This window comes from Dermacentor andersoni, chromosome 10, assembly GCF_023375885.2.
Source record: "Dermacentor andersoni chromosome 10, qqDerAnde1_hic_scaffold, whole genome shotgun sequence".
NCBI lineage: Eukaryota > Metazoa > Arthropoda > Arachnida > Ixodida > Ixodidae > Dermacentor > Dermacentor andersoni.
The window spans coordinates 111,218,300-111,242,117 of record NC_092823.1 but is presented as its reverse complement, the minus strand read 5'-3'; the positions used below and the strand labels follow the sequence as shown (position 1 = coordinate 111,242,117).

Below are 23,818 nucleotides of genomic sequence, written 5' to 3'. Positions count from 1 at the left end.
ACGTACATGAAAAACAGAGAATAGGTTTCTATGGCTAAGAGTGATTAAGAGTGTTAATGCGTCTTGTTGCATAGGCGCCGACTGATGCGCGTCGGTTTTACCATACTAAATTGTGGTGTTTGGAATGCGAGTGAACATGACAAAGATACAACTAGTGTTTTGACGCAGTACGGAAGAAGACTGCTCATGAATTATTGACGCCTATAGATCGAGCCATTTTCTTTTAACTTACTAGCGTGTTCCGGCTCATATTGCTGCATAAATGCATGCCCAAAATCTTCCATGAAAATTTAGTCATTTATGTTCTAATGTTGATTCATTTCTAATTGGACAGTCCAGGCTCCTTTGTGGCGTCGTTGTCGCCATCGTCGCGATGTCTGTATAAAATCCGAGGGCGATCACACCATCACCGCGAGCCGTATACTGCATGTGCAAGTGAATGCGTGCGAGGATGAGCCGGAGGTTGCGGCTCAATCTGGCGCGCGCAAGGGAGAAAAGCGGGGAGGAAGCACCTGCTTTCCGTCACGTGCGTGGCGCCAGGAGGTAGGCGAGGGAGGAGGGGAGTAGTGCCTTGGCAGAAACTGCGTATGTCGCGGCAGCGCGTAATCGCGCGGACTTTATTTTAAAGCTATCTGCTTTCGGGGCCCAGTCTAGGTAGGTTGACGGTTCGTAGCTTCGTGTTTGCTGTGTACTCGCAGCTGACTTTGCGTTGAAGTGATAGATAGCACGAAGGTCACTTCGCTCGCTGCTGCTGCCGGGCTTCCTCACACCGGGGTTTTGACATCGAGGGTCCGCGGTGATATAGAGTGTGATATTTATTGCATGCCTCTGTCCGCTGACACCATGCTTGTTAACTTAGGTAATGAGCGAATGTTTACATGTTTCTACAGCCGAGGAAACTACTATCCTTGCTTCTTAAGGCTTGCTACTAATTTGCTATCGCAATTAGTATTTCGCCTTTCTGGCAACCTTATTTATTTATTTATTCATTCATTTAGTATACCCTCAGGGCTAAAGGCATTGCCGAGGGGAGTTGTTAGTGCCAAAAAACGCAAATAGAAGAATAAAAATACAGGAATAAGAAAATAAGTTACAAAGCCTTCCGATTATGCATAGTTAGCTAGTGCTTCACGATATACTGAATATGTGGTAATGATAAATACATGGTATATACATATGAGCAGTTGGCTATATTGCAAAAAAAGAAAAATGCACGTCTTATTATACAATGTTAGCTAAAGCCGCTTGAAACTCTTGCTGATTATTAACACATAAAATTTGTTCCGAAAGGTGGCTGTAGTTAAAGGAGGAACGCGGTAAAATGAAATAGAAAAAGTATTACGTAGCTTGACATGATTCTAGGTCAACCTCAGAACGATGATCTCTTCGAGAAGTGGAATGTGAATGAGAAATTAGTTCGCAGCATACGTTCGAATGATGGTAGAGCTTGTGAGAAAAAAAGAGTTAAACGCGAGATTGTATGATGGCATGGTAGTGGTGCAAGCACCAGATTAGCTTTTACAGCAAGTATGCGTGCGGTTCTGTTATAATTACACAAGATGAAACAAACTGAATTATTCAGAACAAGTTGTAATGCACTAATTAGCTTCTCCTAAGTAGAACCCACAAAGCGCCAGCATAATGCAACTTCGGACGTAATAGTGTTTATAAAGCAGTTGTTTTACAGGCGCAGGGGCGGTGAAATTGTTACGATGTAGCTAGCCTAGCATTCGGTTCGCATTGTTAATTATGTAGTTAGTATGGACCACCGATGCTAACTTAGTGGTGATGTGCACACCTGCATTATTTGTATCTGGACTCCCTGATCGTGATACGCTCTCCACGCGACACTTGTTATCATCAAGTTCCATTAATCTATCGTTGTACAATTTAGCTATGTTATTAAGGTCACACTGGGTGTGCTTAACGTCATCAGCAGTAGTTATTTCCCGAAGCATAACAGGATCGTAGGCAAAAAGGTGAATGTTAGAGGACAGCGAGTAAGGAAGATCGTTGAGATAAATAAGGAACAAGAGAGGCCCTAGCACTAACCGTTGAGATACAGCCATTTGTGCAGGGACAAATTACATGCGATTAGTAAGGAAACATTTAATACACATCAAGACGTTACCCTCAAGGTTCAGTTGTTTCAGTTTAAGAAGCAAGAGCTTATGACACACTTTATCAAGGGCTTCTGCGAAGTCTAAAAAAAGGCGATCTACTGGTATTGAACGCTCAAGGATACGATGCAATGTGTCGGTAAATAAGGCAGGCTGTGTTTCATAGGAGAACGCCTTCCCATGTCCGCACTGTGCGGACGTGGGAATTACATGAGGTGTAAAATATGCATAAGATTTTAGAAAGTTAACAATAGTCATGAATTTTATGTGCTCTACTATTTTACGGCGCTTACTGATAAGTGATATTTGGTGACAGTCAGCTGATGAGTTCTTGGTACCTTATTTATGTAGAGGACCCAACTTTCTGGTTTTCCATTGGCTGGATATAGTACATGTATCGAGTGATTTGCTGAAACAGTTACGTTAAATAACAGAACGAACAGTTTCTTTTGTTTTAGCGAGTCGATGAGTTCTGCAATGCTAGGAGTTTCAATGCAATTAATGCTTTAAGCCGCCGGAATATTCTCGCGCACGTGCTTTTGTCTGCAGGCAATACAGTAGCAATGGTAATTGCCTCGGAAGGTGTGAAGTTGATCATCACGCATGTTTTGCTACCAAGTGGCATATAGTTTTCATAGCATGCTTTAGTTTAACCGTACAGTCAATAGGTTCTCTTTTCACATTCAACGCGGTGCGTTGGCAGTTTATTTGCTGGCAACAAATTTAGAAGGAATTGCACGCAGTGCTCGTTCCAGCTTTGGTGCCTTCGACCTGGGGACAGCGCCCCTAGTTTTCTTTCCAACGCTGTGCACACCGTTAAGTTCTATTACAGCTAGTTCAATTCGTTTCCAATTCATGCATTTACACAGATAAAACTGACTTTGTCCAAGGCAAACCTCCGCTAAATTCTTAAACCGGTTGGAAGGAACTCAACTTTGCCTGATGATGTGAAATGCACTTTTGACGTTTCACCGGGTTTGAGAATTTCAACGGCGGGCAGGTGCCTGCTGTGTTCCAAAGCCCTGATCCTAGCCTGAAAATCGCGTAGCGCGAGCACGAACAAGGGCTAGTCGTTGGAAGCAGACGGCTTTGTTACACGTATCAGCTAACTATAAAAAGAACGAACATGCCGACTCGCAAACGGAACTCTCATTCGTTTTTATACGAAGAAGACACTGACCAGGTAACTCTACAGCATTTAGCCTCGTTATACCAGTGGAGAATATGCACGACAGACGTTTCTGCCTATATCTTGTGAGATATGTGACATACTGCCACATAAGTCGAAGTGTGAAATCGCCTATGAAGGTCGAAAAGGGCCAAGTGTCGTACCTGTAGTACTTGAGCAACACCGCGAACGAATGCTTGTACCTTTCGAAGGTGCGCTACGCACAAAAATTTCATATTTTTTTTAGAACTCCGGCTTGCTTAAAAGGCTTTTTGTCGTGAAAAAAAAAAAAATAGATGCGGCTCGCTGGCCTGGCTGGATGATTGCACGCACAGCGCCACTATTTCCGCAATTTCTTCGCTCAAGTTCTTGAGACCTATCAGAATGAGGTTATCGGCAGTTCGGATCTTTTCGGTTTCCACAAAACACATGGATTCACTGCCATAATGGAGAAACGTTACCACAACTCCAAGCGAAAGGGCCACCGTGAACGCGCATGCCATGTCGTATTTCTTTATTTGGCTAGTGTTGCCAGCTCAAGTAGCGGATTCTGGAGGCGCCAATTGATGAATAAAGTTTGCGTGTGGTGTTTTCAGGTGCGCCTGTTACACACATGGCACCTTTCGACTAAATTGGTGCAAGAGCTGTTTGACGTCATCGATGCTGTGAAAAAGACCCCTCACGTTCCAATCTGACATTTGTGTATCCGCTTTGATAGCTGTGTGTTTAAGAGAAAAATTGTGGCAGATGTTTCTTTCATAGGAAGGTTCAACGTGTCGTCACAGAGGCTGTGGCATGTTTGCTTGGTGAACTCGCGGTACGCTGCAGCGAAAGGCGCACTATTTGCGGGTCGGCGACGGTGTTGCAGGTTTGTTTGGTGCGCGGCCTCCTGTGGGTGAGCGGCGTGCAGTTGCCGATTCGCTTCGGCGAAGGTGCGAGCATATGGTCCGGCTTCGTAGTGTCTTGGACAGCCAGTCGAATTGCGATGCGCTGAGGTTGAGGAGAGCGAGTGACAGAGTTCGCAGCGTGCGCCGCTAACGCACGAAGGCGTTCTGCTTCACGCTGGCGTGTCTCTAGCCGGATCAAAGCGAGATTCACCCATCGACGTCGTTGATTTCCTGCGTTGCTCAGCGCAGCGGTTCTCTCAGTTGGTGTCATCGCAAGCGAAACAGCAGGCGGCGTGTAAGCACTGATAATGCATGTTGATGCTGCACTTCGCAGGCGACGAGGCGTCACAGGCTAATCGGACGCGAAAGACAAAGCATGTGCGGAAACTGCATTGTCACCTCAGCAGAAGGCCTACACCATCTACACCAGGCTACCCCGCGTTGCAGCCCCCACAGCGCTGAGGCAATCTAAGCGTTCACTGTCGGCGCTCGTTGGCATTATGATGCAGTACTTCACCGCTCCTGGATTGCGGCGCCATCCGTGTGAAGAGAGAGCATATTTTACGCGTTCGCGCAGACTTCACCTCTGTTACAGGAACTTGAATGTGGACCCCAACTTAAAACAATTTCGTGTTGAAAACTATGGTAGCCCACTGGTCCCTTTGCGTACCCCATGAAGCGGGACTTGTCTTTTTTGGCGCAGCCCTCAGCTGCGCCGATCCGTCGGCGTCTCGTACACCGATGCACTTGGCGAAGTATCCATCACCTCTGCCGAGGCGCTGGATGCCCGCTCGCGGCTTACGCTTGCTGGTGCTTTGGGCTTCTCTGCGCGAGCAGAAGCCCTGGAAGTCCTTGAGCCCGCAGGCCTGGACGGCGGCTGGCTCTTCTTGCTGGGTGGTGGAGCAGTACGAGCTAATGAGTGGCGCTACCACCAGCCTACTCTGCGTGGTCGAAACGGCAGCCGAGAATTGTTCTGGCACTTGTGCGACCTTCTAGGGTGACACCCTAATTTCCGGCGAACCTGCTCCCTTTTATCAAGTAGTCGCATTAAGAACTTCAGTAGCCGGTAATTAAGCCACACATCTTTAAAACAGAGCGCACTTATGACTGACCCGTTTGAAACTGAGTAAACTGAGTTTACTCACACACATTTACCTTCGCATGCACATAAATGCAAAGAGCACTCCGAACGCCACACTACCACGTGGAAACAGGTACTTATCTATAGCTGTTCTGCGTGATAATAATCGACAAACCAGGCAGCTGCCTGCGAGAATTTCTCCAATTAAATCTTCTGAGTATCGAGCGCGTATGATTCAGTAAACGTTTCACGAGCTCTCAACATGCTGGAGTGTGCTTCTCGACTTACTATGTCAATATTATAGTATCTCCCTTTTTAAGCATACACCGCTTCTAAAGAAGTGCATTTCCTGCCTGGATGATTTCTTTATAAGGAGGGTTTACTGTACACATCCTGCTCCACCCTCTCTCCCCCAAATACGTATCAGTAAATTCAGAAGTCAGTACCACGCGTATTCGCTCTTCTTTCCATCTGAAGTTCTCAGATTGGACGCCCAGTTACATGCATCAAAAGCAGGCCTAACGAACCACTTTCTGCCACTTCATCGAATTACTTTGCTAATCATTACCCCATTCGCAGCCATGCGATTGAAAATTGCCTTTCCCACTCGCGAGCGGCAGTCAAAAACACAATGCACGAAGCTTTAATGCATTGTTCGCCTGTAATGCAGTCATTCGTTTCGTTTTCTCGCGTGCACGAGGTACATGCAGGGCCGTGCCGATAAGTCGTTGTCGCTCTTCCATCTCAAAACCTCCTTGGCGACATCCGAGCGGAGGAGTTCATTCTCTTGAGGCGATAGCGTGGCCCCCACAGGATTGACGGAGAGCAGGATATCTGGACCAAAAAATAAAATATACAGAAGGAAGTGTGGGATTGGCAAGTCACAGGCGGATACTAATTCTATAACGCAGGAATGTTATATTCGGCACGTACGGACTTGTGAGATAACTATAATAATTAATCATGACGGTGATGGTAGTGTAATGAAGATAGTGGGGGTGATGGTAATGGTGGTGACCAGGGTAGCGAGGTGGGGCTTGCTGAAGTATCGTGGAAAGATGAATTACAGTTCAAAAAGGACACGATAACACAAGAAGACACACTGGATATACACGTCGCTACTTTCAACAAGAGCAGGTTGTTTGAGTTCGCTCTGTGAGATTACACTGCGGTATTTTTACAGTGAGGCTGTTATGGGAGAGCTCTGCAACTGTTGTGCAGTGAAAGCGCCAGCAAAAGGTGGGTGTGCGTCGGCCTTGTCGATATCGAAGAACTGTCAGCAACGCAACCTGCATCGATGGGAGTCGGTGCCTCCAATTTCCTTTGAAACGTCACTATCAGCAATTGTAAGAGTAAAATTGCCTAGCGTATACGTCACTCAGGGAGAAAACTTTGTTGGGAGGTTCATCTAGCCAGCAATCCTTAATTTTAATGCGGTAGCAATTGTATCGACACTCCAGGCGCGTGTCTGCCGTTGGCGTCGCCGTCGCTGTGAGGTTCCGTATAAAGCCCAAGGCGATGACGCTGTCGCCGCGCTCCGTATGCTGTATGTGCGATTGAAAGCACGCGAGCAGAGCCGTCCATCGCGGCTCAATCTGGCGCGCTTGAGCGAGAAAGGCAGAGAGCAAACGCGCCGTCTGCTATGGGGGGACGGGCGGGAGAGGGGCGGTGGCGTTGGACTCTGGCAGCAACTGCGTATTTCGCGACATGGCCGAAGAAAAACTGACGATCGCGGCTCCATCTCGTGCGTGGAAGGAACGAAAGTGGGGAGGCAGCGCGGGAGGCAGGGGGGGGGGGGCAGGAGGGGAGCAGCTTCGACTCCGCCCACAAGTGCGCACTTTGCACGGCCGTGCGCGGTCAAGTGCGCCGTATGTTGAAAGGGATCTGCAGACTGCTCATACCTTTGTGCGCGCTCTGTTCTCGCCATTCTTGCGTTGAAGCGACAGACAAAGGTGTCTTCGCTCGCTGCTGCTGCCACGCTTGCTCAACCAGCGTTTTGACAGCGAGTGTCCGCGATCATCGAGTGTGATGTGTTCATGTTTGCTTGAGGGCGCTGACACCGTGCTCGTTAATTCAGTTAGTAAGCGAATGTTTGCAAGTTTATGCGGCTGATAAAGCAGTAGTAAGCTTCGTATAACTGTCCACTAAGTTGCTATGGCAATCGATGCTTCACCTTTCGGGTAAAACTGCGACTCATTTTAGTTCTCTCACGTCGCGTTTTACTGGCACCGCGTTGGAGGTCAGGTGCGAGGCTCTATAGGGCTACGCAATGAAAGCTGATGGCATGTCGGTATCAAACGTCAGTCAAAGAGCAGCCATCCACGCAGCGTGCGCTGGAGCTCCGATGGAACGGTATGACCAGGGCTTCGGTGAGAACGCGCAGACTACCTCCGTGATGGCTCTGAAGGTCACTAAATTTTATTGAGATAGCCATTTTATAGGCACTACAGGCGCATCTCTGCCGTCGTCGTTGTTGCCGTCGCAGTCATGGTCGGTATAATGTACAAGGGCGATAACATCGTCACCACGCAAGGTATGCTGTATGTGCGAGTGATTGCGTGCGAGAGTGAGCAGACGAGGATGGCTCAGCCTCGCGCTCGCAAGTGAAGAAAGCAGGCAGGAACCGCGCTACCTTCTGTAGAACGAAAGGTAACGTAGGGAAAGGGTGAGGGCTTTCTACTCCTCAGCAATGACATATGGAGCGCCGCACGCTGCCACCCGGGCCCTGTTTTGCAAGCGATCTCCGATAGGGACCGTCTAGGTGTGTCGACGGCTCATAGCCTCGTGTGCGCTTGTTATCGCCCCTGAGTTTGTGTTGAAGCAATAGGCAGCACTAAGGTCACTTCACTCGTTGCTGCTGCCGCGATTCTTCATGTCAGCGTTTCGACAGCAAGTGCCTGCGGTCATCCAGTGTGGTGTGTTCGTATGTGCCTGTGCGCATGTAGTAACATGCTTATTAATTTAGCTAGCAAACGAATGTTTGCAAGATTATACAGCCGATAGAACTACTATCCTTACTTTCAATAACTGTCTACTAATTTGCTATCGCAATCGATGCTTCGCCTTTCGGGTGAAACTGTAATTTTTATTCTAGGAAATTGAATCACTACGCAGAATTTGTCGAAGGGATTCATCTTACATTTTTACTGATACGTATTTCCCGTGCTCGATGTTATTGTAATGTTCCTGTGATTCTTCTCTGTCTGTTTGTGTGCGCTGTGTTCTCCACCAACGATGACTGCCGTGTGTACGTCAACATGAAGATTTCCATGCTTGTGAACTATTCAGAAAATGTTTTTGTTTTGTGTTTGCGAACTTCAGAACTTTTGTCACAATAGCCTTTTTTGTATTCTTTGTTTCGCGTTTTTTAGCACGACTATGACATAGGAGGAGCAGCCAGCGCTATCTAACAGGCACCAACATCTCTTTACATGCGGTTAATAGTAAACGATCATCGCTGCGAAGATAGAGATAATTTATTTAAAAGAAGGCCGAGAGGTCGGCCTGAGCTCTAGCCTGCTACTCTGCAGAGAGGGAGGGAGATATAAAGGTGTGATGAGGAATGATGATGATGACATAGAAAGAGGGATGCCCAAGGGATAACGCAAGTTCAACATTCTGATGATAAACATTCAGAAATGTCATCCGTGAAGCCACTGCCGGGTTCCATATCTTGTCAGTAGTGACTAGTTCAAGTGAACCTTCAGAGAAAGGCGCTGTGGCAAAGCTGATGGGCGGGCCTCCCCTGCGTGAGCAGCACAGGTGCCAAGCAAAAGCTTTACACCATGTAAACAGCTGCGATAGGTGGGTCCAGTACGGTGAGGCCATGCAGGGGAATTTCAGCGGCCGCATTGGGGAGACCACAGAGAATTTCGCGCACCGACTCTACTAGGTGCTTCAGCATTTTCTGAACGCTTTCCTTCTCATTATGTCCATCGTCTAGCTTGTCCGTAGTGTCACCGGTTTCACTGGTACTATCATTCTTGGCTTCATGGCGCAGAGGACCATTGCGCCCGATTTCATGGCCTGGGTCTAGAAGGCAACAAAGGTTATTCCGTGTCAGTATCAGCCGGTAGAGGGGAATATTCGGTGCGTGCTCTCACCGACCTTGAATTATCAGTAGGCGTGGTTATTGTCCTCGATGCACGCACTTGCAGAGGTGGTCGGTACGCCTGCGCCCCGCTATTCAGTTCTTCTGAAATGGCCTTGTGGCGCTTCTTTCGCAAGCATTGGTCACTTTGGCGAACAGATTTAGTAGTTTCTTTACTTGAAGACCGGTCTCTCGCCATTTTTCGAAGAATACGAGCTACTTACTGCATCCTCGGGCATTCCTTCGAAGTCGCTTCGTGAGAGCCAGTACAGTTGGGACATTTAAATGAAGACTCATCACAGTTAACTGTATTATGCAACGTACCGCCACGAGACCATTGGAACGCGCCACCTAACACCGGCAGAGCCGGAGCAGAAAACAGTAACCTTCGTCAGATATAATGCAGACAACGAAGATATAGAGAGCTCGGATATAGTGAAAAATTTAAAGAAAGCTGAGTATAGCTATTGAATTGCGCGGTATATAGCAAAGGCGTTTGAAATGTAAAGGGTTGATTTCGGGTAGTTGCCAAACCAACCCCTAGTACGGCCGAGGGTCGTGATAAGTTTCCTGTGCGGCTTTGCTGTCTCTGATGTATCAGTTGCTCAGATTGAGATACATCCAGGAAAGCTTCTTCTTTACTGCGATAGCAATTGTATTGACACTCCAAGTGAATTTTCGCCGTCTTCGTCGCCATCGATTTCGCCTTTAGTTTCTGTATAAAGCCCAAGTGCGATAATATCGTGGCCGTACGCCATATGCTGTAGCTACGAGGAGAATCGGGCGAGAGCGAGCCTAGAAGGATGGTGGCCTGTTGCACGGCGTCTTCTTGCGCCTGGAAGAGAGGGGGCCGGACACAATGCGCGCGATCTTTCGCATGCATAAGAGGGGGGAGGGAGGAGTGAGCGCGAGCTAGGAGGTGAGAGGCAGCAGGGGACGTTAGTGCGTGTCTCTTCTTCTACTCCGGGTACTGCTGTGTACTGCGGCCACACGCACCCCATCTTGGAGGTAATTTGCGGTGAGAGGACAAATGCTACGCGACCCGAGATGACTAGTGCCGTCATGCGCGTTGTGTTCACACACGCCTAGTTCGCGCAGAAGCGGAAGGCACGAAAAAGGTTAAATCGCTGGCCGTTCCATTCTTGTTCACGTAAACGTTGTGACAGCGAGTGTTTGCAGTCATCGAGTGGGTTCTGTTCATGTCTAATAAGGCAACCGTTAGGAATTACGTACCTCTTGTGTCACGATTGTACATCCAGAATGACTAAATCAATGAATCCGGGAAATAGCATGACAGTTCTATTAACGATTCGCTTTACTTTAGATATATCTGTCAGGCGAAATGCAATATTCAAGTTTTATGTAGGAATCGTAGTGAGACATGTCTGTTTTGGAGGATTGGCCAACAACGGTATACGCATATATTTAGTGGGAAAGAAGTAAATGAAAGAGTGCGTGAAAACATGTCACCATTCCAATAACAGACCTGTGAGCTTGAGAGATGCCAGCGAGCTGGCATTACATGTTCAGGTTTTATGTTGGAAGTTGAAATAACCATTCATTTAATCATTATGTGCGAGTTCTGTCAGAATGCAATGATTTCATTAGCCACTTTGCTGGTAGGTTCATGCAACCATCGCATATATATATACTCAAATATATCCACCGGAGTAGCAACTGAACCAACAACAGCCAGGAATCCACGCGAAATCATGAAAATAAATAAAGATTCGCTTTGAACATGCAAACGTATCCGATGCTTAAGCAAATTACTTCGGATATTTAGGTGCACGTATCAATAGTTGTACTTCACCAATTCCGCGCAGTGTTTCTGAAGCTAAGAGACACGTGTAGCCGGCTGTCTTTACTCACGGGCCGACAAGAGCCCCAAACTTTATTGCAGGGGGCAGCCAATTTAAATTTGAATGAGAAGAATATATCCTATATATTGCGAGACATGAAGCTTGTCATTCGAAAAATTTCGTAAATTTTCAGGAGACACGAATTTTGGCAAATTTGTTCCCCTCTAAACTGAAACTGAAATGCCGAAGACCCTTAGCTGAGACCTTGAGGGAGGGGACTGCTTCTGCTTCACTCGGGAGTGACGCCTCCCGTTGTGTGCTCGCCCGACGGCAAGGAGAAATAAAGTGACGTCACTAATGGTAGTCAGCTAGTGACGTAGAAGTAGCATTGTATGAAATTTTAGTTTTGATTTATTCGGTTGAATCACTCTTGAAAAATTAGCCTCATCAGCATTCGCAAGTCCCGAAGCGACTAAAGATTCTTTGGACCACGGGCCCCATGTTTCGTTAATGTGATCGGTCATATGAGTACAGCTGCTAAAATATGGTTATTTCAGCTTTAATATTCATTTGCTAATGAACAGCTGGAGTCGTTTAAATGTGTGCACTGCTATGTTTGCTGATATTTACTATTTCTTAGCAATGCAGAAATAAAAATATCCTGAAACAACCTATATGTGACAGTACTCAAGACCATAGCTCGCATAGGTACGAGCGTCGAATGCCTCAAGGACTTACCGATGTGCGCCTGAGGATTTTCGTAATCAACCCGGTCGTACAGAAGTTCACATGTGTTGGCCATAAGGCCAGCAGAATCAAGGAGCTCACGCATGTAGGACAGCCTGGCAATGTCATCCTCCAAGTCATGGCTCTTGGGCGTGAACCCATCGAACACCTTAAAAGGAAGGGACAACGTTGCTTTACCGCAGAAAATGGCCACACGGAAATTGACATTGAAGATAAGACAACGGTGAGCTATATAGACTAACACCCCGTTCATCCACACTGTTTCGTAAGTCACGAGGCCTTTGTTTCGCCACTTATGTCCAGTAGTGGCAAAAAAAAAAAAAAACTCAGTGCCCTTCCGCTCCGTAAAGAATGACCAGCGAAGCTGTGTATGTGGGGCCCTTAATGGCGAACTGCACCGCCGCCGCGGGTCAGCCCGGCATTGCACTATCTTCGTAATCGGCCCACGTATGGGGAGTGCTTAACGCCTGCTTCACCTCCACCGCGGGTCGGCCAGGCATTGCAATATCCTAGGGATCGGCCCACGTATGGGGAGTGCTGAACTCCTGCTTTACCTCCGCCACGGGTCGGCCCGGCAATGCATTATCTTTGGGATCGGCCACTTATGGGGAGTGCTTAACGCCTGCTTCACCTCCACCGCGGGTCGGCCAGACATTGCACTATCTTCGTAATCGGCCCACGTATGGGGAGTGCTTAACGCCTGCTTCACCTCCGCCGCGGGTCGGCCCAGCATTGCACTATCTTCGGGATCGGCCACTTATGGGGAGTGTTTAACACCTGCTTCACCTCCGCCATGGGTCGGCCCGGCACTGCATTACTTCGGGATCGGCCACTTATGTGGAGTGCTTAATGCCTGCTTTACCTCCACCGTGGGTTGGCCAGGCATTGCACTATCCTAGGGATCGGCCCACGTATGGGGAGCGCGTAATGCCTGCTTCACCTCCGCCACAGGTCGGCCCGGCATTGCACTATCTTAGGGATCGGCCCACGTATGGGGAGTGCTTAACGCCTGCTTTACTTCCACAGCGGGTCGGCCCGGCATTTCACTATCTCCAGGATCGGCCCACGTTTTTACTTACCGCGCCAACGACACGAAAATTTCCTTGGATCGTAGAGGCAGACACCTTCGCTGTAAAAAGGCCGCGGACATTGAGCTGCTGTTCATCTGATCCCTCTGTTCACCCAAACTATCTCTAGTTAACGTCAGGCTGGAAGCTGTTGCTTACACACGACCACATTATTAAAGGCACTACGAAGTTCACCGGGACGATCGGCGCGCCGGGTTTTGTCAGCAATAGTGAAGAAATGTTCTTTTTTATTTTCCTAATGCCCGGAGCCACTAATCAAGCTGTGCATGTCGTCTTATCCACTGTCTCAAATCTCTTTTTTTTTAGAGACGTAGAACGACTTGGCGCACGCTATACTAAAATTTAATTCCTCGTTATTAGGGAGTACTTGTTAGTAGATACGCAAGAAACGATCCTAACGCAGTTTTTTGTGGCTAGTTGGGACTTTACAAGTAAGCACAGAACGAACAAACGAAGAGACAGAGTAAAGTGCGAGATGGGACTTAGCGCTGACTAACAACTGATGTACGTCTTCCGATTGCTGCGTGACACTTCAGTACCTGATATTGGAGTGTCCTACTTTCAGTGCGCAGCGCATTTCGTTGGTGATGGATTATCACCTCCTTGGCCTGTGGTGTCCGACACTGGACAAATGTTTGTACCCCGGTGGTTGTGCGTCTCGACGCGATCAGGCTCATCGCGCTCTCCTTACTTTTCTAGAATTAACTAAGTCAGGCTCACGTTTGTAACTCAGACACTTTGTCTTCTATTTAACAGACTTTAGTGGCGTGACATGTAGTGACCGGCTCTGCTTTGTGTGACCTGTACTACGGGTTCTACTTTATTGTTGGAGATTTCTCATCTTGCTCTTTCTTTCCTCTTTCAATTCTTTCTCCCTGTCTTCCTTTTCTATCTTTGTGCCTCTTCGTTTCTGAAGAGTAGGCAGGCGTTGTACCCCTTTGGGTGGCAGTTGCCAGCCTACTCGTCGCTTTCGCTTTCTTGTCAAATGTATATATGATCTCAAAACAAGTACTACTACTACTACTACTACTGCTACTGCTACTGCTACTACTACTACTACTACTACTACTACTACTACTACTACTACTACTACTACTACTACTACTACTACTACTACTGCAGCTGCTACTACTACTACTACTACTACTACTACTACTACTACTAATAATAATAATAATGAAGTATCAGTTGTAAACGAAGCGTTCATTGCAGATGGATTTGATGTTCATGGTACTCATTACTCAGGATGAAATAATTTCTACCGTTAAAACAATGACTGGAGGAAGAACGCCAGGTAAAGATAAGATCCCCTTACTCGTCATTAAACAGCACATAGAGGAACTGAGTGGGCATTTAGAAAAATTATTTAATGCATCCTTCTACATGACCACATATCCAGACGCATTTAAAATAGCGCAAGTCACACCAATATACAAGTCCGGTAGTAAGGATGACATCCAGAACTACCGACCAATATCAATACTTAGTGCCCTTAACACAGTATTTGAGAAGTTATTGATGAAACGTTTTACCCATTTTCTAGATAAATATAACGTACTAGTAGATAACCAGCACGGTTTTAGGAAAAACAGATCTACTTCCACGGCTGTACAATGTTTAAGTGAATTTATTAACAAAGCATTAAATAACAAAGAGTATGTAGTTGGCATTTTTGTTGATATTAAAAAAGCGTTTGACACTGTGAACCATGATATACTACTATCAAAACTGCATCGGTATGGATTCAGAGGTCAAGCGAAGCAGTTTTTCGAAAGCTATCTTTCTGGTCGCAAGCAATGTGTTAAAATCGACAAATCCGTATCAAGCGTTCATTCCATCCTTTGTGGCGTGCCTCAGGGCTCGGTATTGGGACCATTACTCTTTTCCTTGTACATAAATGATCTGCCAGATGCTTTGAATTATGCCCAAACTATTATGTATGCTGATGACACAGCCCTTCTCTTCTCTAGTCATGACCCTAATATGCTTGAAAGGCACGCTAATAGTGATCTTTCTCAGATGTGCCAGTGGTTTTTACAAAATATATTAACAATACACACCTCAAAGACTAAATACATTGTGTTCTCTAGTCCATATAAAAATTCATATAGCTTAAATGAGTTACGAATAGGCGCAAACCCCCTCGAACGAGTCGATCAACAGGTATATCTTGGTATAACTCTAGATTCAGCCTTCAATTTTAATCCTCACATAATTCGAGTAAGCAGCAAATTGAGACGGGCTTGCTTTATCCTAATAAAAGCTAGAAAGTTCTTCTCGCTTCGCACATTAAAAATTTTGTATTATTGCCTTTTTCAAAGCAATATGACTTACTGCGTGGAGTCCTGGGGACTTACGTATAACACGTACTTAAATCAAATAGTAATCTTGCAAAAAAGAGCACTTCGAATAATAACACATAGTAAACACACAGATAGATCCGCTCCGCTCTTTCGTCACTTAGACATTACACCTTTCTTTGCTATCCGGGATTTCAAACTAGCTTGTGTGGTTATACATATACTAAACCATAACATCCCACTATCATCATCTGTTTTTGTATATCCATCTCGTCCAACTAGAAATTTTTTCAGTTGTCGTTTTAACCTTCCAGCTGTTAATAATGTGTACGGAAAAAGAACTATCGCCTATGCCACTGCTAAAATTTGGAACCAACTGCCTGCTAACTTAAAAGTAGGTCAATTCTCAATCGCCGATATAAAAAAATTTTTCCGAAGCCAGCAATATTCGACTCCACTATAAGTCTGTGTTTTTTCTTTGATGCATTCTTCATTTTATTTTTTTATTTTTCTCTATTTTTTTTCTATGTTGTCCTCCGAATTATTGTATAATTTCTTGAGCATTTCCCCTGCCTTGTGTATAACTGCAGTATAACTGCCGTTACATGAATCCTGTGTAAAATACTGAGTTGTCTCGCTATAACGATTTTTTTTTTCGCACTTCCTGCATGGGCCCAAGTCTAGCCGAGAAGGCTAAGGGCCCAGATGGTTCACATGTATTTCTTATTAGTCGTTTGAATAAACTGATTTTTGAATTGAATTGAAACCTGACCACTTTCGCCTCAGAAAATTACAGTATTTGAGGTCTTCTAGTGCACATGGAACAATAATAAAGCTTGGAATGAAAAAGACGCATAAGTTTAGCGTATAGCTATGTACAGAGCAGTAATAGTAGTTGTAGAAAGGATGAAATGAAACCCAGCTAGACTGGTTAAAATTGAGCGGATGTAAAACCGGCACTGAGAATGTTGCTTTACTCCAGGAAAACCCCAGGCTGATACCGCAGATAACGCCGTCTAAAATGTGGGCCCATCTCAAAGGTTCTGATGTCTAAACATGTAAGGATATGGTTTAATATTGCGCCCAGGAAGGCCTTGTGTTTCTGCAATGTCAACTCGCCTTTTTTATCAATGCTCTGTCCTATCTCGATCCTTGCTCAGTCTCTTCCTCTGCCTACTCTGTACGTGCAATGACCACCTTCCATCGCGACTTTCCTTCCCTGGAGTCTGCGGCATCATGAAATAAAATTATGTAACTTTTGTTATTTTTGATACATTTAGAGACAGTGCATCGTAATTTGTGAATAAACATGACATGAACTCATATATTGGCGGCTGGCTGAAGGCAAGCAAAATGAAACTAAAGGGTAGTGCATTTACACGTCCACAAACATATCCAGAGGCCGAGGCAACAGGCCTATTATACGCACCCGTGCAGAGCCAAAATAAACAACGCAGCTTTCATATTCGAGTACTTTACTCACGTTCGAGAACTTTTTCCAGTGATCGAGCTGTGCCATCTTCCTCCACAATGCCCTCGTGGGTGACACAGCGGGAAAAAGCAGGAGACACTCCCCAGCGGGCGTCATCAGCCGAGACACGTTCTTAATGGCCTGCGCCTGGTCCTTGAGCCAGTTGAGGCAAAAGAAAGAGTATACGCGGTCGAATCTTCCGTACTTTTCAATGAAGTCGCTGACGTCATCGCCGATGTTGAGGTAATCGTATTGGATATCTTGGTGCGCGCTGTTTTCGCGAGCGTACGAAAGCATCTCTTCCGACGCGTCTACCGCGACGAGTCTTCGACAGGGCGGACATCTTGGTAGTAGCCAGTCTCGGGTGAAGCCTCCGGTGCCACAGCCTATGTCCAAGAATTGCTGGCTCTCGGTGTTAGCCGGTGCAAAAGCAAAGTTAAAGAAGTCCACTGCTTTTAGATTGAATTTACGCTGGAATTCGTCGTTTTTAGCGTAAGACTGCGAATTGTATCGGAGGTTTCCAGACATTTTGGTAGTCATATTGGCCTGCTACCAAGGGTGAAAAACAATACCGTCAGAACTATTTTGCTTGTTGACCTTTCAGGGCTCTGAATGTGGCAGCAGCGCGTTTACGGCGAACTTGAGGTTCTCGGTACCTGTGATGGAAATATGGTTTTCTCAGTGGAATTTTGGTAACTTGCAGCAAAAGACGTCGCATTTAGCTTCATGACAGGAAATATGGAATGCTTTACAAGCGTCGCTCCCTGACAACCTTAAAAAAGTAATTGGAGGATTTGACGTTCCAAAACTTGCACAGTGTGTTATGATGTGCGTCCATGTTTTGGTCTCCAGATTAATTTCTGCCCAGAGTTCCCGAGAGACGTCGACATTGAAAGAAGTTTGTCTCTGCAATGACGTTGCAGTAATGAGCGAGCGCCATTGGCTTGTGCATCTGTACAAATCCTGTTTGATTTGCGACTGTGTACATCTCCCTACATTCGTGGGTTGTCCCTGGGAGAGAGAGGTCTGCTTCATGGAGAGATTGGAGACGTTAACCATGTTTGATGGCCTGACATGCTATAATGCCAAGTTGCAGTGACGGTGAAAAACACAGTGGCGACAAGTGCTGACCATGTAACTGACTCTTTATTGGGTGAACTTGATCCTAGCAAAACATGTAACACTAAAAAATATTAGGGGGTTTCACGTGCCAAAACCCCGATCTGATTATGAGGCAAGCCATAGTGGGGGACTGCTAAGTAATTTTGATCACCTCGTGTTCTTTAACGTGCGTCTCAAGCTGAATGCACAGGTTTTCTTGCACTTCGCCCCCATCGAAATGTGGCAACCGTGGCCGGGTTTTGATCCCACGACTTCGTGCTTAGCAGGGCAACATCACAGCCACAAAGGAACCATGGCGGTAAGTAACACTCAGGTACAACCATAGCGGCGAGCAAAGTCGGCGATCGTCAAAAATCTTATCTGTGGGTCAGGCACATCGGCTTTTATACATGACTCGTCGAAGGTTCCAGCGTATATATACAATCGCGGGGGCCCGCATTTCTTCCAGAAAATACTAATCAATTTGCGTCGCGCCTGCAATCTGATTACACGTGGTTCGTTGACAATTGACACAACAGGTAGAATCATCGATAACCTTCGAGTAAGTTCTTGAACTAATAGATAACTATAAGTTGTTAGCGGGTTAAGTGCAGTCCCTAATAAAAGTAAATAAGTACACGTGTCAATATACTCCAGATGCAGGATGGGAGATTAGGTGCAAAGTGCTACTAGATCAAACACGCAAAGAAACGTTACACCGTACTTGTGGAGCCTCATTAGGACGTATAGCTCTCAGGAAAAAAAAAATACAATTCTTTGCCTGCTGTGTGAAAGGGTGTAGACCCATGATCAAGAATATGTGCATCACGGGTTCTCAAAAAAAGCCGATTTTTTTCGATGCCTTGATACATAAGTTGAAACTGAAGACTGCAGTTATAACTTGGCATTGCAAACATCTTAGCCAATTCTCGTTTTGTGAGGTCCGGCTGAGTTGTCAGGAAATTCATTGATTTAGCTAAAGCCTTAGTTAGTGTCGCTTAGCAAGCATCAGTGGACGCAAAGGAACGGACGGAATTGTACGCGTTTTCTTTATTTTTCCCCGTCATCCAGCCAATACGAGTTAACTCTTGTGTTTGCGCTCTTAACCTTTCAGCGCGGCCACCAGGATCACTGATTCACTTGTACATTCAGTGAACGTTGCAAGTTTCCTATACATAAAAGAGGTTCGCTCAAGAATAGGCGACAGGGAGAGAAGATAGAGCGGGAGGAAGGAAAGTATTCACGTGTTGTAGAATGCTGCCGAATAAAAAAAATAAATGAATGAATTTTTGCACATCCCACTCACTGTGGGAAGCGGTGTTCTGCGAAGCGTTTAGCTGGTAGCTAGCTATCCAGTATCGCTTGGCATTACGCAAAGCGTCAACAGGCGAACCAACGTGTTCGTGTATTCCAGCAGTTGTGTGCGTGTGTGTGGGACGCAAGCGTATGCATGTGTGACGACAAGAGCAAGACGACGACCACATTGACGTGCATTGTTCGACGGCAACGGCACGATTCCTACAGAGGACGCTCGACACGAGCTTATATAGCATGACGACTGCTGGGTTTCCGTATGTGTACTGAACAAGCTACGTAAACACGAACTGTGACGTAATGTGGGACTCAATGTTATACAATAGTACGCACCTATGTGTACGCCACGAGGACTATATTAAAACGACGAAGGCAATTTGCATTCCGGCTAAACATTATTGCAACTTGATCAACCTGAGCCAGTCATGAATGGTGATAAGCGTCGCACAGTTCATACATAACGTTAGTTGCTGCGAGGGCTCTGCTACGGAAGGTAGGTCGATTCCCGAATGCAAGTGGCGCATAACACAGCGCCCCAAAGTGCGAGATGTTACGAAGAAAGGAGACGAAAAAGTGGCATGGCAGGCACGCGCCAAATATTTCAAAGCGCTGCCAGTCTTTTGAACGAGGGAAGTATGCCTGAGATTGTGGCCTAATTAATAATAAAAATGAGAGAGGGGAGAGAGAGATGAGAGAGAAAGAGAGAGAGAGGGGGGGGATCGTGTCCACATGGTTGAAGAACCGGGCGCTGTGCTCGACGGCAGAGGTTGGCTTCCATTATCGCTTATATATTTCTTTTATTATGTCGGCCTCAATAAAACAATATCAAACAACAACAACAATAAAACAATATGTCGGCCTCGATAAAATTAGTGCTTACACGCCTATAGCCACTTTGAGCGTTAACAGACAGAAACAATTTGCTCTGGAGCTCCTCTCTAAATACACGGGAACAGAAATTCTTTTTTCTCGGCCACCATTGCACCGATTCTGATTATGTTAACTGCACTTGAAGAGCAGGTTTATTATATAGTAACTTTATCAAGCAGATTTCTACTGATGCCCTAAAGCTCTCATGATAAATTCCTCAAAACTGTAAACATCCGGGAAATTCTAGCATCAGGTTTACAAATTCGTGGCACAGTAAAAAGAAACATGACAATTCTGTAAGATAAATCTTATAATACATCCGAAGTGCTCGAAATGGACGTGTTGATCTCTGCTACGGGATGTACTGCTTATTTGTGACCAGGACTTTTGCAAAACCCTGATAGACATTGCAACAATGTCCCATAAACTGTAAATTAATTTATGGCAATTGTCCGCTTTAGATAATCTAATATAAGCAGCTAATGAAACTGCAATATGTATTTTCGGTGCAGAGTAAACGATTTGTAAGGTTCGTGATCCTACTGTTTCAAATCGGGCTGACCCAGAGCAATTTTTTCTAAAACTTTCTAGATCCGAACTAATGCTGCTTCCTAGGGTTGCTAGAACTTGACTTTATTTTCTCTCCGATGCAACAAATTTCATTCAAATCGCTCCGTCGTTTGTCTCAAAAAAGTATTTTTGAGTTTTACATGTATTCGGTAGGGAACTCAGAGTTGACCCCTAGCTAAAGATAAGCTCGCTAAACCGAGGTCACGTGGCTTGTGCATGTCAAAAGATTGAAGCGACTCATTTTCGATGTTTGCGTCGCACCAAGGCCTGCCGGGATGGCACATCGGCTGTGTCTCATATTGATGTCGTGATTTCTGGCACATAAAACCCCAGAGTTAAATTTTTTAATAACGCCAGGCTCTGAAGACGTATCGTGTCACTATATGATAACGTTGCGTTAATTCTCATAAATAAATTGATTTTTTTCACACAATTACCGAGGATGCTCTGTAAGCAAGGAAAGTCCATAAAATGAAAAAAAACTTGGTTTGGACACCGCCTTAAAATTCTCCCACTAACACGCCGTAACGTCATGGAGTTGAACGACGTTTGCTTTGTGCCTACAGGTAATTCTTTCATTGGCAAATGTCGGCCGCATTGCATGCAGGTGTAAAGGAACTAAATACCAAAAAATTTAGCAAATTTCAACAACTTGTGCTGTACCGTAATCGCCCAATTACGAGACAAAGAACTTTCAAATGTGTAACGGCACGCTGAAGTACGGGCGCAATAATATTGCTGCCAAATTCAAGAAAAATTGAAGTTAGGCCTTCATATTCCTGCCAGTGACCTACCTCTTAGCGGGAAATTAAAGAAACTATAGTTCTGTAAAAGAATGCTGTATCAGTGCAGACTAAAATAGGAGTTCTCGAGGCTTTCTTTAATTCGAGTCGCAATAGGAGGTCCGCGTTATGAGTACAGCTGCGGTATAACGTATTTTATGAAATCGGTTTGGTATGAGAAAACGAACAAAATATGCGTACCTCGCTTCAATATGCTTCTGCAAGGCCTATATGAACTAAATTGTGTTGTGTCGAGGCTGCATCAGAGGGCTATAAAATAAGCGCATAGGTGGCATTATAAATATACTATAAGTGTATTAAAGATATAAAAACTAGTAACAGTGAAGTTAATCTCGAGAAAAAGATGTTCTCGGCTCACCTGAATGTGCACACTGAATCCTCTTCTAGTGTACTTGACGGCCACGCTTAAACAAGTGTGCTGAAATTGATCTACAGAAAACGACGCGATGTGAGCCACCGAGTACTTCACGACCAAGCATAGTATGCTCGAACCTAAATGCAGCTCAACGAACAGGGCAGGACATTTGCACTTGGTGCTAACAGCTGTGAAAATGTCGGCGCGTGGCCATAACCGAACACTTTTACAAGCGCTATTCCCTGTACTTCTCAACGAGTCCCGGTTGCTCGATCGCCACTTCTCGTCCGATGCACCTCTATACACCAGGTTATATGCGGTGACCGGCAGACTTAATGCTTTTTTTTTTCTTGTCCACGAGTCGAAACGCTTTGACATTAATGATCTGTCCGTGTGAACGGCCACACACACAGCACTGGCAGGGGTACACAGTGGCAAAAGATATGATAAATTTTGTCCGCGATCGTCCAGTCTTTTTTTTCAGCAGTGGCATTGGTCTAAAGAGAGAAAGAGAGAGAGACAGAGAGAGAGAGAGAGATCGAAACATCCAGAAACTATGTTTACGCTAGAAATGTCTATTTTTTGATGTCATCGTACCTTTAATCGCCCTCGTTGGATGCAGATGCGACGTATCCGGCTCAGGTTATAAAGAGAAAACAAACAATATATATCCTGCTGAGGCCTGCATTGAAATTATGAAATTTGTTTTTGCCTACACCCACTCATCCGTATACCTTTTAGTTCGCTTGTCTGTGTTTCTTATTGTTTTGGGGTTTGTCTGGGGCATGTCGGCCTCCAAGCTTCCTTTATATTTTTTTTACAGAAGAGCACATTAATGCACACTTTTATTCATGAGCTCTTTGCTTTGACCCAACTTTAAAGTGGCCTCAACTTAATATCTCGTTAGAGCTCTAAGTAACAACTCGATACCAGTCATCTTTCCTTTCGTTTATTTCTGAGAAGACATTCCTGAAGCATGGTGAGAGAAAACGTTATATGAATTATTGTAGCCCCCGAATCACGCATGATATTAAGTAGGGTTTGTAGTTTAGGTCTAGTAGTAGATGAATCATTCTACTGCAAACGTATTTCTATCACTTTTCCCGCGTATCTGGGTTTTGTGCTGCATTTTGTAGAAAGTATCACCGCAGGAAGAGTGTTTACGCAGGTGTACTAGCAAGGTACTGCAAATTATGAAGTCCGAGAAGTTGTTTTAACGAAGTTTAGTTGGTTAGTGCTTTAAACAAGGCAGCTATATATGACACAGAACTATGAAATGTTCGATTGACTATAACCCGATAACTGTAATGTTTAAATTGGGCCTGGAAAACAAATTTTTAGGCACTTATGATTAGCAAAACTTTCGAATCAGATCGAACATCAATGTTTCGAACATTCGGCCTTGGAATGTTCTGTTTCGTACGTGAGGTGTTTACTTCAAAGTCGCGGACGGGATCGAGGCAGCCAGCCGAACATTCTCCTTCTCTACTGTAGTTCAACATGAATTAATTCATGTCATATCAACCACGACATGCCACTTAATGCAGGCAATTCATGTCATCGTGAAATCTCAAACATGTCAAGACATACCATGTCGTTCATGACATGAAATTCATGCCATATCATGCATGCATATCACGAATCCGATGTAATATATGTCGATCATGTGATTTATGTAACAATATACATGTCGTCAAATGCACGTCTTTCACTTCATGCACAATCTTATGTATATGCAGTTACTGAAGGGATCACGACGGCATCACGATGACGCAATACGATAGATCGATCACTAGACAGACAGACAGACAGACAGACAGACAGACAGACAGACACAGAGACAGACAGACAGAGACAGACAGACAGACAGACAGACAGACAGACAGACAGACAGACAGACAGACAGACAGACAGATGGTTCGCATTAAAAAGCGCGGCTCCAAGCATTTCCATAGAAACGAAACATACACTCAGGGCGGTTTCGCATATATACTTTTTTTTTTAAATAGCAGTTTTAAATTCGCACTCTTAATAGTCTTAATGTCCACTGG

At 45.3% G+C, this 23,818-nt stretch overlaps 1 protein-coding gene across 2 annotated transcripts; it reads right to left on the bottom strand.

The window, feature by feature from the left end:
* Nucleotides 1–5,873: 5,873 nt before the first annotated feature.
* On the bottom strand, nucleotides 5,874–21,882 carry LOC126543632 (juvenile hormone acid O-methyltransferase-like). 2 transcript variants are annotated; one of them, XM_055077800.1, is made up of 4 exons: nucleotides 21,771–21,882; nucleotides 16,767–17,410; nucleotides 11,887–12,043; nucleotides 5,874–6,090 (listed from the first exon to the last, which is right to left on the bottom strand). In XM_055077800.1, exons 2-4 carry the CDS (start codon nucleotides 17,292–17,294, stop codon nucleotides 5,927–5,929), a joined length of 849 nt encoding a protein of 282 aa, XP_054933775.1. In that variant the 5' UTR covers nucleotides 17,295–17,410; nucleotides 21,771–21,882; the 3' UTR covers nucleotides 5,874–5,926. The 2 variants fall into 2 exon arrangements, with proteins under 2 accessions (XP_054933775.1, XP_054933774.1); XM_055077799.2 differs by lacking the exon at nucleotides 21,771–21,882 and having other exon boundaries at nucleotides 16,767–18,447.
* Nucleotides 21,883–23,818: the final 1,936 nt, after the last annotated feature.